The sequence below is a fragment of the Pteropus medius genome, unplaced genomic scaffold (genome assembly GCF_902729225.1).
Source record: "Pteropus medius unplaced genomic scaffold, Ma_sr-lr_union100, whole genome shotgun sequence".
NCBI classification, from domain to species: Eukaryota; Metazoa; Chordata; class Mammalia; order Chiroptera; family Pteropodidae; genus Pteropus; species Pteropus medius.
Genome location: NW_024347788.1, coordinates 7,152,114 through 7,165,331, shown reverse-complemented (window position 1 = coordinate 7,165,331; position 13,218 = coordinate 7,152,114). Strand labels below are relative to the sequence as shown.

The window sequence follows — 13,218 nt, the reverse complement described above, 5'->3', positions numbered from 1 at the left end:
GTGTTATGATAGATTTTGGGATTTTAGCCATGTCTCATGATGAAAAATAAGTCAAAAGGTAGGTTAACATAGACTTTTGGCACAATACAAAGATCATTTTAAAGATCTCTTCATTCCCAATTAAGCTTTCTTTTCTCTCTCTCTCTCTCTCTCTCTCTTTCTCTCTCTCTCTCTCTCTCACTCACTTACTCACTCACTCACTTTCTCTGGCATAATGAAGAATCAGAAATTAAAACACAATGTAATTCATTTAGAAAAAATTCTAGAAAACTTAATTTGGCTGCCATATATACGAAGCATACTAGCCGTCATTTCTTCCTGATTTGGAACACAAAAGCAATTTATGCAGTCTTCTCAAAGACTGTTGTCATTTTTAAGTAAGTCAAAATTACAGAGAAATTATCTCTACCCCCTAAAGTTATCTTCATGTGTTTTTCCCTCCCTGTCTTCCCTAGGAGGCACATGTGTCAATAAAACATTTAAATCATCATCTATCTTAACTACAAATTCTTTGTCTTCAGCATTGTTGGTTTCTTTTTTAATGCTGCTTAGTTTGTTCTTAAGCCAGTTTATTTTTTCCCCAAAGCATTTATTGGCTATGTGTCACCAGCAAACTATAGTCTACCAGTCATTTATTCGTGTCAATCGAGTAGAATAAAAGAATTTGAAGAAATTAAAATGTTTTAACATGTACGATTTCTTTATGATGAATGATGTTCCTTAAAAGAAGAATGATGTTTCATTTATTTTTAAAATAAATTAACAAAAGAAAATTAAAACACCTATAAGTCCACTTTCTAGAGATAGCCATTGTTAAATCCTTCTAGATCTTATCCTGTGATTCTGTGTGTTCCTTCATGTACCAAGAAATGGTTTTTGGGGTTTTTCTTTTGAGTTTTTCTTAATAGGAGAGATATGTCCCTTAAAAGGGGTTCTTTTAAAAACACTTCAATCCCAAGCTTCTTTGTCAAAAAAGCAATTTAGCTGTAATGAATTAGATTTGAACATGCATGACGCTCTTACGCAAGCCTACTTTTTTTTTCCATTCTTCTTCTTTCTTGAGATTTTAAGTCTAAGATATTTATTATAAACATAATGAACATATTCATAAAGCATAAAAGGTTTTCTCATAAGGAATAAAAACAATAATATCAACACTTTGTATCTTTATGCATCTTGTTTAAATGTCATTATCCTTTTCAGACATATAAAAATGCTGTTGCACATCTAAAAATGACCATTATGTGAGACTTTAAAGGTGTCCCAGAGCTGGTGAAGAAGCTCTGGTGGAGTCTTCTAATTATTCCTCAGCTGTCCTGTTGACATTCGTGTTCTCTCTCTGTTTTAAGCGCTTTTGAATTTCAGTTTTCAGGCAAAATAAAGTAACTTCGAATCAACAAGATCTAGGACAATATGAGCCAATATTTTTACTCAATTTTTAATAGATTCACATTTTAAACAATTTAAAAACCTAGTAGTAGCTGCCGATAGTAACCGCCTTTGAGAGGCCCTAGAAAGGGAAAGGAGGGCTTGCTGTCCACTCGATTTTAATATTCTAACCCATGTGTTATTACCTATGTTTTATTTTTCAAGTGTCCTCTGACTCTCTGGGCACTGGAATTTCTTCATTTTGTTTTCATATTTAAAGAAAATTTAAAAATTTAAGTAAAGGTTCTTCTGAAATTACGATTTTGTGAGCCCCTTGCCTCCAGCACAGCCAAGTGGACACCACACCGCAGTGCCCGTTCCGAGGGAAGAACGCAGGCACCGTTACCATGCCAATGAGAAATCAGGCGGACCAGGCATTTCTATGGCACATCAGCCCCATGCAGGCTCGTGCGCTGGTAGACGGATCAGGGAAGGGTAGACAGCACATTTTTAAAGCAGCAAAATTAAAAACAGTTAATATTTGTCAAGTGTTTACTAAGTTCCTTAAGCACTTTACAAGTGTTAATTCACTTCATCTATACTACAATTCCGTTCTTTCTATTACGCAAGTATTTTTTTCCTGTTTTATTAGCTATTAGGTATGCATGTATGTGGGTGTGTGTGTGTGTGTGATGATATGATATTGATATTATTGTGTGTGTGTGTGTGTTTCCTGTTTTGCAGATGAAGAAATGAGCCTCAGGAGACTTTAAATAAATTAGATAACTGATAAATGACAGGATGGGGAAATTCAACTACTGGATTACAAGATTTTAAAGATAATGGCAACTTTAGAGTTGCTTTTCAACTTTTATTTCTTACCGTTTTGGGACACATGTGTTATGTGCTGTTGGGTCGACTCCGACTCCTGGCCTGGCAACCCTGTGAGTGAGTGGTGTCCAGTGTCCCGTCCTCGCCCTGCTCAGCTCCCGTCGCCTCGTGCCTATGGATTTTTTTTATTGAGTCAATCTATCTTATATTTCGTCTTCCCCTCTTCCCACTGCCTTCTGGTTTTCCCAGCGTTCTTGTCTTTTCCAAAGAACGCTGTACCATGCAGGATATACGTATAACTTTTACATAAGTGGCTAGGCTCACTGTTTCCTTTACATGAATGCCATTTGTCATTGCTTCCAGAAGTACATAAGAGCATCCTTTTTATAAGACGCAAATTCTCTTAAGTTTTTTCTCTTGCAATACTGATTTATTTGCTTTTTGAAAAATCAAATTCGGTGACGTTGACAAATTCTTCAAAATGAATAGAACAGTTTTCTTTCTTAAGCTTATTCTGCATAGAGTCTTTTACTTAGCACTGCCATCCTTAAAATCATTCTCATTAATACAGTTTTAGCAGAGAAGTAATAAATCACTGTGCACCTGTGAGTTCTTCTAAGTCATTACAACCTACAGAGAGTTGGCCTCCAACCTGGGGCCAAGGGCTCCTGTGTTCAAAGATGAAATGGATTAGCTGAGGGAGAAGAAGGGTGTCCATTCCACAGACTGGGTTCAGACAGATCTGGACAAACCGCGTCGGGGAGTTTGAATGCCCTGAGCATGAATGCTCAGGGCATTCAAACTTGGAACACTGCATCAAATAGTCTAACGTTCTTCCAACTCCTAGATTCTGTGATTCACTGTCTCTTATTCAATTGAAAAGCTGAGTCAGTAGTCATTCTTCTCCCGTATATTGGTAAGCATTCATTACTTTGTCAGCCAGTCTCACAAGTGTATGTTAACAGAATTCTCAGAGAAGGTCGCCGAGATTGTTTTCCTGTCGATGTTGCAGTGTGTGTCACACAATCGTGTTTCGTGTTAATCTTTCTCTGTAGAATAGTGTCATGTGTGCGTATTTGCAGAGAACAGTTTCATCTACACTGAACGCATCTTTGAAAGAGCATCTGTCTAGAATTGGTTTTCTATGCGAAAGAATTATCCCGTGTAATTGGAACATCAATGGCAGCTGCTTCCTCTCTGCCCAAGACGAACTCTGGGGTCTTCAGAGTACCAGAGACATCAAAAACAATGCCCCTGACCAGAGCCTCATTTGGAGTAATTTCATTAGGTTTATCTTTGAAAAGAGGAATGATGTTCAGTTTACTATTGCTTGCATTTTCCAAGCTATTGTTTGCTATCACTTTCTTTTGTAGTCTTACTTTTTACAAATATGTCCGCATGTTTATCTTGGAGTTCGAAGGTATGCAGTTTCACTCTGTGTGGCGACCTACTTTTACTTCATAAAAGAGCTCCTAGTTTTCAAAAATAAGATTTATATTATGACATCTCAAAACTATTATAAACAGAAGGGTGGCATTGGGTTTTGTAATTTCATAGTCTTTGCTCCTTATTCTTTTGGTATATTATGAAGTAGCTTCATAGCTATTTCATTTACTCTCAGTTCCTTTAATGGGGTTACAGAAAAATATACCAATATGCATAGAAAATGTCAAGATCTATGAATCTTAAGCAGTCTCACAGAATTAACCTTGATCCCTTAAACATCTGTGATATTTTATAAAAGCCTGTCAGCTGTCTGGATGCACATCTCCGATCCCCACCAATAGATAGCTAACTCATCCAAATACTCCTGCGCAGTAGACTGCATCATTTGTCGAGAGTCACGTGGCGAGGATGCAATGGGGTAGACCCGCCATGGTGTTTTGCAACTTGCCATTGAGATGAGGAACAAACAGGTAAAGATGTTGGCAGTTCTGGCATAACCAGCAGTCACTCATCTAACAAACATGATTGAGCCCTTCTGTGGTAAACACGAGGTAGGGAGTCAGAAATATAAAGGCAAAGAGGGCTCAGCACCTACCCTCGAGGGGGTCACAGTTGATTGGGGAAGCACTCGGATGAAGAATGACTTGTGTTATGTTTGAACAACACAACAGAGAGCAAAGATACAGGATCGGTGCTACCTTCTGCCCTGGGGGAGCGTCAGGGAGCATAACCAAGCTGAACCTTTGAAAGAGGAATCCAGGGAATCGTAGGAACATTTTAAGCCAGAGAGGAGCATGGTCAGATTCATACTTTAGAAAGACCCCTTTCTGTTTTCTAAAGATGATACGCTGAAAGGCAGCGAAACCGAAGGCGGGAGGACCTGTTGGCGCAGCCGCAGTAATCCAGGCGGTGAGCGGGGGCCCACGTCGGAGCAGTAGGAACGAAAAAGAGGGACGAGAGTGAGGTTTAGTGGCAGGATCGATGGATTCTGGACGCCAGAGATTCAAATGAGTGAGATTTAAGCCGTGCTCTCGGTGAATTAACGATCTAGTTGGCACAGCCTGTAAACGCTCAACCTCGTTACATTAATGCTGTATTCAAAGCTACACGTACAGTAGGGTTATCTCATCCTCTGCGTCCTTCTTGTAGGAAATACAGAGGTTTTCACTTTTGGTTTTTTCAGGGGAAATTTCCAACTGGAAGAATTTTAATCCCAGTCATTTTTGATGTGGGTAATTAGAAAAGGAAAGAACTTAAGATTGAAAAATACTTAGATGTGGCTGGTAAAGCAGATGGCAGCAAAAGAGAAATTTTTGCAATGAAACTTAAAGATGAGGGAAAGCAAACGCAGGCCCCAGGACTGTAGTCTGGCAGCTTCTGTGGGCAGGCGGAGACGTGTGGGGCAAGCCACCAACATCTGCTCTGGCAGGACTGACGCCCGCCGGCAGCTCTAAGGCCGTGGTGTCATTCTGGGTACCGGGGAGCGGTATTCCCGATTTTTGAGAAGTGTCGGCCAAGAGTAGCAAGTGTCCGCAGATCATTTCTATCTCGTGCGTCCAAAGTACTCTTCACTTCTGTGACCTCAGCAGGACCTAGGTGGCAGAGGTGCACAAGTCTGAGTTATAAAGCGAAAGCATAATGTGTGAATGCAGAGCCGGGCACAGAAAGGAAACCCTCATACACATCTTCATTCTGCGCATGTCATTTACAGCAAAATTAATTTTTCACCGGCCACGTGTGAGACTGTAGGGAGAGGAAGGTCAGAAGTGTCCAGTGACAAAGGAGCACAGTAGTATCCATTATTTCAAGTTTAAAGTGTTTAAAGGGGCTTTTCTATTTTCTCTATTTAGTCTACTGAGTTTTAAATTTCACTTTAAATAAAAATATTGATGAGGAATTTCATAGATTCATTTTTTTATAACTTTACTCTCTAAAACTGTTATTCTCTATCGGGTCTTAAATTTAAGAAAACCGTAAATTCTATAGAACTCTATCCTAAGAGAGCAAATTTTCATGGAAACGCAGAAGAGCAAGAGATTCATTCTGCCCAGAAAGAAATATGGGTGAGGGAATGCAAGGGGAAGTGACATTTGAATTGGGCCTTAAGTATGAGAAGGGTTTCATCAAAGGGGCAGTAGCAGAAAGGAATTCTAGGCAGAGGGAATGGCCTTGTGGAAGTGTGTAGCATGTAACAGCGTGTAGCATGCTACACGTAGCATGTAACAGCAAGTAGCATTAGATCGAAGAAGCTAAGTCATAAATTGTCGGGTGTGCAAGAGGAATGGGTAAGAGCCGCAGGTGGAAATACCTGTGCAGGTTATTCTATGCAGCCCCCAGTAAACTCAGTTGGACGGTCCAGCTTGATTTGTACCAGAAGTTAGATTTAAAATATTAGGAATGAGTGAGGCCTGATAAAATAGAGTTGCTCGTTTTCTTCTCAAAGTTGGTAGTAATTGCTGAATTTTTCAGAGTCGGGGAAACCACCCCGAAGAGTTCCATTATTCCCATGAAAATTAGTAGTTCTTGTGGTAAGGAAATGTTTTGGGAATTGTTGATAATAGGTCTGTCAACAACTTTCAATTACATAATGCCCCTAGAAAGATCCAAATCTTTTTCATGTGTTTCTTTCATACTCCAGAAATAGTACTGGCAAACGTTCAGAGAAGGCAGAAATTTGCCAGAACATGCTCTTTAAAACCCCAGCTCACCTCTTTATGGAAACAATCTTAAACAAACCTCCTGCGTGTCATTCAGACTTTATTACTTGACTTCAGTGTCCATATGCATCGTGTTAAGAATCGTATGCATGTTTAGGCGGGGAAAAAAAAACATTATTTTTTTCCGTTCTGAAGCTGGCTCAAGTGCTGTAATTTGCCCTGACTCATAATTTTGATATTCACCTTTCTTTTAGTTAAAACTTTTACTTCCAGATCTTTGCGAATACTTCCAAAAGTGATTAAGAAACATCACAACACATGAATTGAAATACTTCATTGTTTTAAAAAAACATATTAAATTCATGAATGACATTGAAGATAAAAAGTAGTGCTATTTATAGGCCTTAAATTTATCCTCCTCCCCCTTAAAATTAAATCCAGACATCATTCCTGCTAGGACTCTAAAAAAACAAGTGACAGAATCTTAAAACTATGGAAAATGCCATTGTTTCCATCAAATCACGTATTATAACTTCATTCTGGTCAGAGCTGGATGACATATTTTAATAATGGAACATAATAACCAGTCTTCAACTGGTTATTAGTTTAGAGTTGCCCCAAATTAATGCTGATTATGCTTCAAATTCAAAACTTGCTCATGCGTCTAGTTTTAATACTCCCCTTTTCCCCGCCTACAGACTTATTGAAGGGGAGAGAGTTGGTAACCGTCAGATTTTTCCACGGCTTATCGGGAGGGCTTAGTGGTGGAAAATAAATGAGGGGCTTTGGTTTATTTTAGCCGGCCAGCTGGGAGGACACAGGGAGTGCCTAGAAACAGTACTTCATGTCACCAAGGAGCTGGATGGAGTCAGTTTGACACTGCATTCTGCATATATACCTTCCAGTCGTAGCTGTGACTGCCCATCCATACATACTATCTGGTTATGTGGCACTGAAACAGATTCTAAACTGGGGACCTGGAGGTGCTTCCGGTGCTCTGCCAACCAGCTAGCGCTGTTTTCAGATAGAACCAGGAAGCCTGTACTTGCCATGACTATTATTTAGAATGAGTTGGCAAGTTCAAACCAGATTTCATGACTATCCCTGGAACTGTCCGTAAAAACTAGATGTGGGGTAAAGTTACTTTTTTCTCAAATGGATGAAGAGGTTTTGGGGGGCGGGGGGGTTAGCATCTGTATGATATTTTTATGATTTTTAAAAGATACGTTAGATTCATTTTTTTAGGCTACATATCTACCTATCAACCGAGAATCGTTTTTTATTAAGCGATTCTCCATCCATTAAGAAACATTAAGAAATACAGTTAAATTTCAAGCTGTGTAACTGTTTCTGTCGTCTTCAAAGAATCGGGTGTATTTAGAGCTGCTTTTTATAAACTTTAGTAAAGTTTTATACCCGTCCCTCAGGGCACCAATTCCATTGGTAGATGCAGAGATTTTCATTCTGATTATTTTATTTTCACTCCAGAGCACCAAGGTAATGAATACAAGACTCTTGACTCGACTACTGACACCCCGCCCCGCCCCACTCACTTCGGTGATCCTTAGAACCCAAGCTGTAGGAACTTTGCAGATTTTCCTGTTGATTTCACAAAGGAAGCTATTAATACGCAGAGGAATTAGCCGACTTTCCCCTGCTAAGTCCGCATAGCTACTTAATAAAAGAACCGGAATTAGAACCCAGGTCTCCTGCATTCTATTATGTCTTCTCTGCTAGAGGGAAACTAGGTGTGTCTCCTTCCTTAATTTTTTCCCTTGGATATTTGAGACCTAATCCTCCTTCGCCGAGCTGCTGAAAGCAAGTGGAGAATGCAGCACATTCCCTAAACAAGGAGAGAGAGATCCTAGTCTATGAGGTGTTTTGAAGATTTACCCTTTTGACGCAGAAGCGTGTCTTTACTTCGTGTAAAAGAGAGAACACAATAGTAAATGCCCTGACTCGGTGCCCTCCCGCCTCATGTTCAGTCAAAACGTGGAAGTAAGTGGGTGACCAATCAGAGTAATTGTACTGAAGTGGGTGACCAATCAGAGTAATTGTACTGAAGTGGGTGACCAATCAGAGTAATTGTCCATGTACTGAAATGTATTTTAGATGACAGATCCAAAAGTACCTGCTTCCTTTTGAGAGATTTATATCAAATGACTGAAAAGAACTTTAATATAATTTTTTAAATTTCTTTCCTTTCTCGTTAAACATTAATATTTCAAAAGGCCAAAAAACACATTCTACGAGAATGCTTGATTCTGTTATTTTATGCAAAAAAAAAAAAAAGTGAGAGCCTTACATGGTTTTATTAAGCAAATGGAAATATTGTGTAAGACTACTCTTACTGAAAATAAAATGATTTCTAAATATAAATATGTGCTCTTTTAATAATCAGACTCATTCTAAGCATGCATTTCAATTTATAGCCACATGTTCACTATTTTCAAAGAACTCTGAATCATTTTTTTTGCCTTAATTTATCATGGAGTAAGAACTTTATAATAAATTAAATGTCAAATGGCTCCTTTTTAAAGATTCATAGAAAAGATAGTGCGATTAAAAAGTGAAGCCTTTCTTGGTTTTGTACTTAGCTTCGCCACACACGTTTTGGCAAGTCACTGTATTTAAAAGTCATTTTAAATAAAATGAATCTATACACAGAATAATTCCATTAGAAATCAGGAAAGGAGCTCCCTTGGTGGGTATAAATGACAAAGTGGTCTTGAGGGAGTTTCTGGGTGCGGATGATGCTGTTTCTTTAGGTTCTGCTTTGGGGTCCTGGTGTGTTTAGGACTCAGTGGCCCATTTGTGTGAACATTTCTGTATATATATTGCATTTCGATTCGAAGTGAAAAAATTAAGGTGCTGAAATAGTCTATGAAATTCGCCTCCTACAACTTACAAACGTGCAGCTGGTACTGCCATGTACTCTTCGTTATTGGATTCCAAATGTAAAAGAATATTATGAGAAAATCGTTGGATTGCACCATTTTTTCCCCTAAGTCTTTCCTATACTCTACTAGGAATTTCGATGTTAAATTACTAAGCATTTTACCAACTTAAGGGAAAAAAAACGTAAACCTTAATGATAGTTGTCATTGAGGTAAAAACGGAATAGGACTTTACCTTCTGTGTTTCAGAAATGTGGAGCCCTTTCTTCTTAAAGTACATTCTAAGATGGCTTTATAGACTGTCTTTTAATAAAGTGAAAAAAGCTTCAGAGTAAAGCATTCTTCAAATTTATTTGTGTGGTCGATAAAAGATGGCTCTTTATGTTTTTCCTGTGACTCGCCAACAAGAAGCGTTTACCTTTCGCCTCATCCTCAACAGGTTGCCCCTGCCAGAGCAGACATTCATGGGCCACTGGACAATCGGTCAGTCAAGAAATGGAACGCAAAAGCTGCTGTGTCCAGCAGAAACTCATCATATAGACATAAAGGTGGATCTTATTACTTCTTCATTAAAATATTGAACGTTACAGATTTTTCCATTTTCACTGGCGAAAATCCATTCAATCCCAGAAATGACTTGTTCTGATGTTGTCTTAGAATAGATTTAGCTTCTGCTCTCACTCTCAAGGCAGTCTGCCCTCTGAGGAACTCGACGTAGGTAATTGCTAATCACCAGTAGAATTACTAAGAACTAACGTGTATTTCAGGAGAATCAGATATCTTGTGTGTTATCCTAGGACAGTTACTCCATGATATTTGTCTTCATTTAAAAAGGCAAAGGAAAGGAATATCCATCACTAGTTGCAACTACTCGACTCTGCCATGGTGGCACCAAAGCAGCCTTAGACGATACAGTAACAAACGAGTGTGTCTGTTTGCCAGTAAAATGTTATTTCAGAAGCAGGCAGCGAGCCGGAGCTGACTGGTGGCCCATAGTTCTTCAGTGCCGGCAGGAGAGTATGGAATCTGACCGCACATGTCAGTCAGAGGCTCCCTGGTGACGGTAGCTGCGGGAAGATGGCCACTACCCCTCTCTGCCTTCCGGATCTCATGCAAGTGCATTTGATTGGCAGAACCTAAAGAACATCCAGAACCCCTGCTCGAGGGAGCATGAGAAACGTAGTTGTTAGTCTTCCAGCTCCTGAGATGCACATTAGGCAGAAAAGGACCATGGGGGCCACAATCATCAATATCTAACCCAAACGTTTTTGATTAATTAAGGACTATAAAGCATATAAGTTATTGAAATGTTAAATGCCTCTACATAGTCTTTCCAGGGTGTCATATCTAAGCACTCAGCACTAATATCAGTAACATTATTAAATTACTTCCTCTGCCTATGTTTCTAGTGAATAATTTTTACCTTATGCGAAACACTCTACCTTTGACAATTAACAATAGTGGTAATCTACTACTAGTAGTTGTTTTTAATTTCAATTTGTCATTTTTTTACATTATCTTTCCAAGACCTAGGTTTAGCCATTACATTCTATATAATGATACAATAATCATTCTTTACTACGGCCCTGATTCATTAATTTACAAATTTTTCTCCTGGTTTGGACAGCTCTGGGTCCCAATACTTGGGAATTCAAAAGTTGCTCTTAGCTGAGGAAGAAATGAAGCAATAAGAAATCCTATGAGATTTTGCATCTGGTATATTTTATGAGTAAAAAGAACATTAAGTGAGAAATTAAATAAGATAGCGCATATGGAAGCATTTATAAATGCTAGTAGATGGTATTATTGTTATAAGACCACTCTAGTCAATAAAAAGAAAAGAGATACTTCGAGATATTGAATATTTGAATTTAAATTCTATATTTTGGAAGCTCTTTAGCTTTTCTACATTTTGGTAAGTACCCAAATTTCTTAACTTGGATAACTACTTTATTATAGGGTCCAGCACTTATGAACATACAGGAGTATCCAATAGAAAGACATGAAGGGAGATCTCAAACCTTTACTGAAGAATGTGCCTCCTGGAGATTGCCACTGGATGAAATCAACATAATCTGTGACATCGCTACATCACATGGTATGTCAGTTTATCCTTTTGATTTTTCTTTCCTAAACTGACTTTTTTTTTTTTTTAATTGGGATTAAAATAATCTCTAGACATCAGAAATCTATGACAGACTCGATAATTGTGTCATTCTTGGAGTGGATAGCAATTATATGTAATTTAGAACTAACTTCCTGTAACGATCTAACAAAACAGTGTTGCAGAACCCACATAAGCACCGCCAAGTTTGTATGCCCATGTCTGTTTTTCATTGCGATTGTAGCACAAAGTTAAACACACTCAAGCATGTGCTAAAAATAGAAGCGGAAAAGAAAAAAGAGAAACCTTGGGTATTTTGGCTGGGATTCCTGCTGGGCGATTGCATGAACCATGAAAGCAGGGCTACAGTGATTTGCAGTCATTAAACTTCTCGTCGTAAAGAATGACAAGGAAAGGATGTGAACTTTTGGCATCCGTATTTCTAGACCGTTGCCCTTACCTACTGATTCATGCAGTGTGCCCCGGTACCTTCTGGCAGAAGTTTCTCAATTAGTGGCAATTACTAAGGTAATATAAACAGAGGTGAAGGCAACAGGAAGATAGAGAGTCTCTAACTGGACTAAGCTGGGGATCGTGTAGGCAAAAATTCAGAAGCAAGTTTTGTTCCTATGAGTCCTATAGATATAGCTTATCCCTAAAATCATCTGTGTCAAATAAAAATATGTGTTTTAAAAATATACGGTTCTTTGTAACAGATGGGTGCCCTTAAGATATTTTACACTCACGAGTAGAGAGTATGTATGGATTTTATGGATGTAGTTTGAACTTTGGCCCTTGTTTCACATTTAGGCACTGGAAATAAGTGTGCTGCGACCATGGCCTGTGGCAGGTGTCACTAATCAGACGCAGGGCTCCTCACCCCACAGCCCTGGGCACGGCAGTCCAGGTACTGCCAGTCACTCAGCTCTGGCCCCTGAAGGGGAAGCTCTGTCGCTGCCCCTCATGTCGTTTGACCCTCTTCAGTACCGTTCATACTTGCAAACTAGGTTTTTTGTTATTTGTTTCTTTGTTTTTTACCTATTCTGTATTTGTAAGAGAAGAAGAGCATTTTCTTGGATTAGAATGAGATATACATAGACACACAGAGATAGATAGATGATTGATAGGATGGATGGATAGATAGATAGATAGATAGATAGATAGATAGATAGATAGATACACACACACATATACAGAGGGAGACAGAGAGAGCCAAAGACCAAACAGCGCTTTATTTCTGCAATAAGAGAGAACAATTAATAAGTTTATTAAGTACATTTCTGTTAATACTTTTACTATATTCCCTGGTGCCCTGTATTATGCACAAAGGTGCTCAATAAATGCTAAATTGGACTGATTTGTGCTGATAGGAGAAGCATTAAAAAGATTCTTAAATGATAAATTATGTGATTCTGTCTGATATTTGGAACTATAACACACATACACACAGTCTTCTAAACACCAGCTTCTTCTGCCCTTCCATTGACTTGTGTTTCTTATCAGCGTTAGCTTATTTATTTACGTTTCCTATACCTTTACATGTAATATTTGGTCTTTATTTGTAGACTTGGCATGCGTACGCACACGCGCACACACACACACACTATATGTACACACACACGTATGTTCCATATTTTCCAGGATAGTCACAGATATCAATATCTCATTATCATATCTTGTGTCTTAATTTGGGGTTCAGAAAATATGATCACTGTCCACATAGATACCTGGATGAGGAGCGATGCTGATGGCATTTGTTGTACAGAAGCAGCTAATACCTTGCCTTAAAGCGCTCACAGATATCAATTATGGAAAACACGGCCCAGAGCCCGACTGTTCAAAGGGAGGCCGTCAAAGCGACAGCACCGGCATTATGTGGAAGCTGGTTGGACAGGCCGAATCTGAAATCCCACCC

At 38.9% G+C, this 13,218-nt stretch overlaps 1 protein-coding gene across 6 annotated transcripts in view; it reads left to right on the top strand.

Moving 5' to 3' along the window:
* Positions 1-13,218, top strand: part of VWA8 (von Willebrand factor A domain containing 8) — a 265,675-nt gene that overhangs the window by 147,750 nt on the left and 104,707 nt on the right. For all 6 annotated transcript variants that reach the window (XM_039877207.1, XM_039877209.1, XM_039877206.1 and 3 more), the window contains exons 27-28: positions 9,639-9,747; positions 11,159-11,297. In XM_039877207.1, the coding sequence (XP_039733141.1) occupies positions 9,639-9,747; positions 11,159-11,297 (248 nt within the window). The remainder of the gene's footprint in view (positions 1-9,638; positions 9,748-11,158; positions 11,298-13,218) is intronic.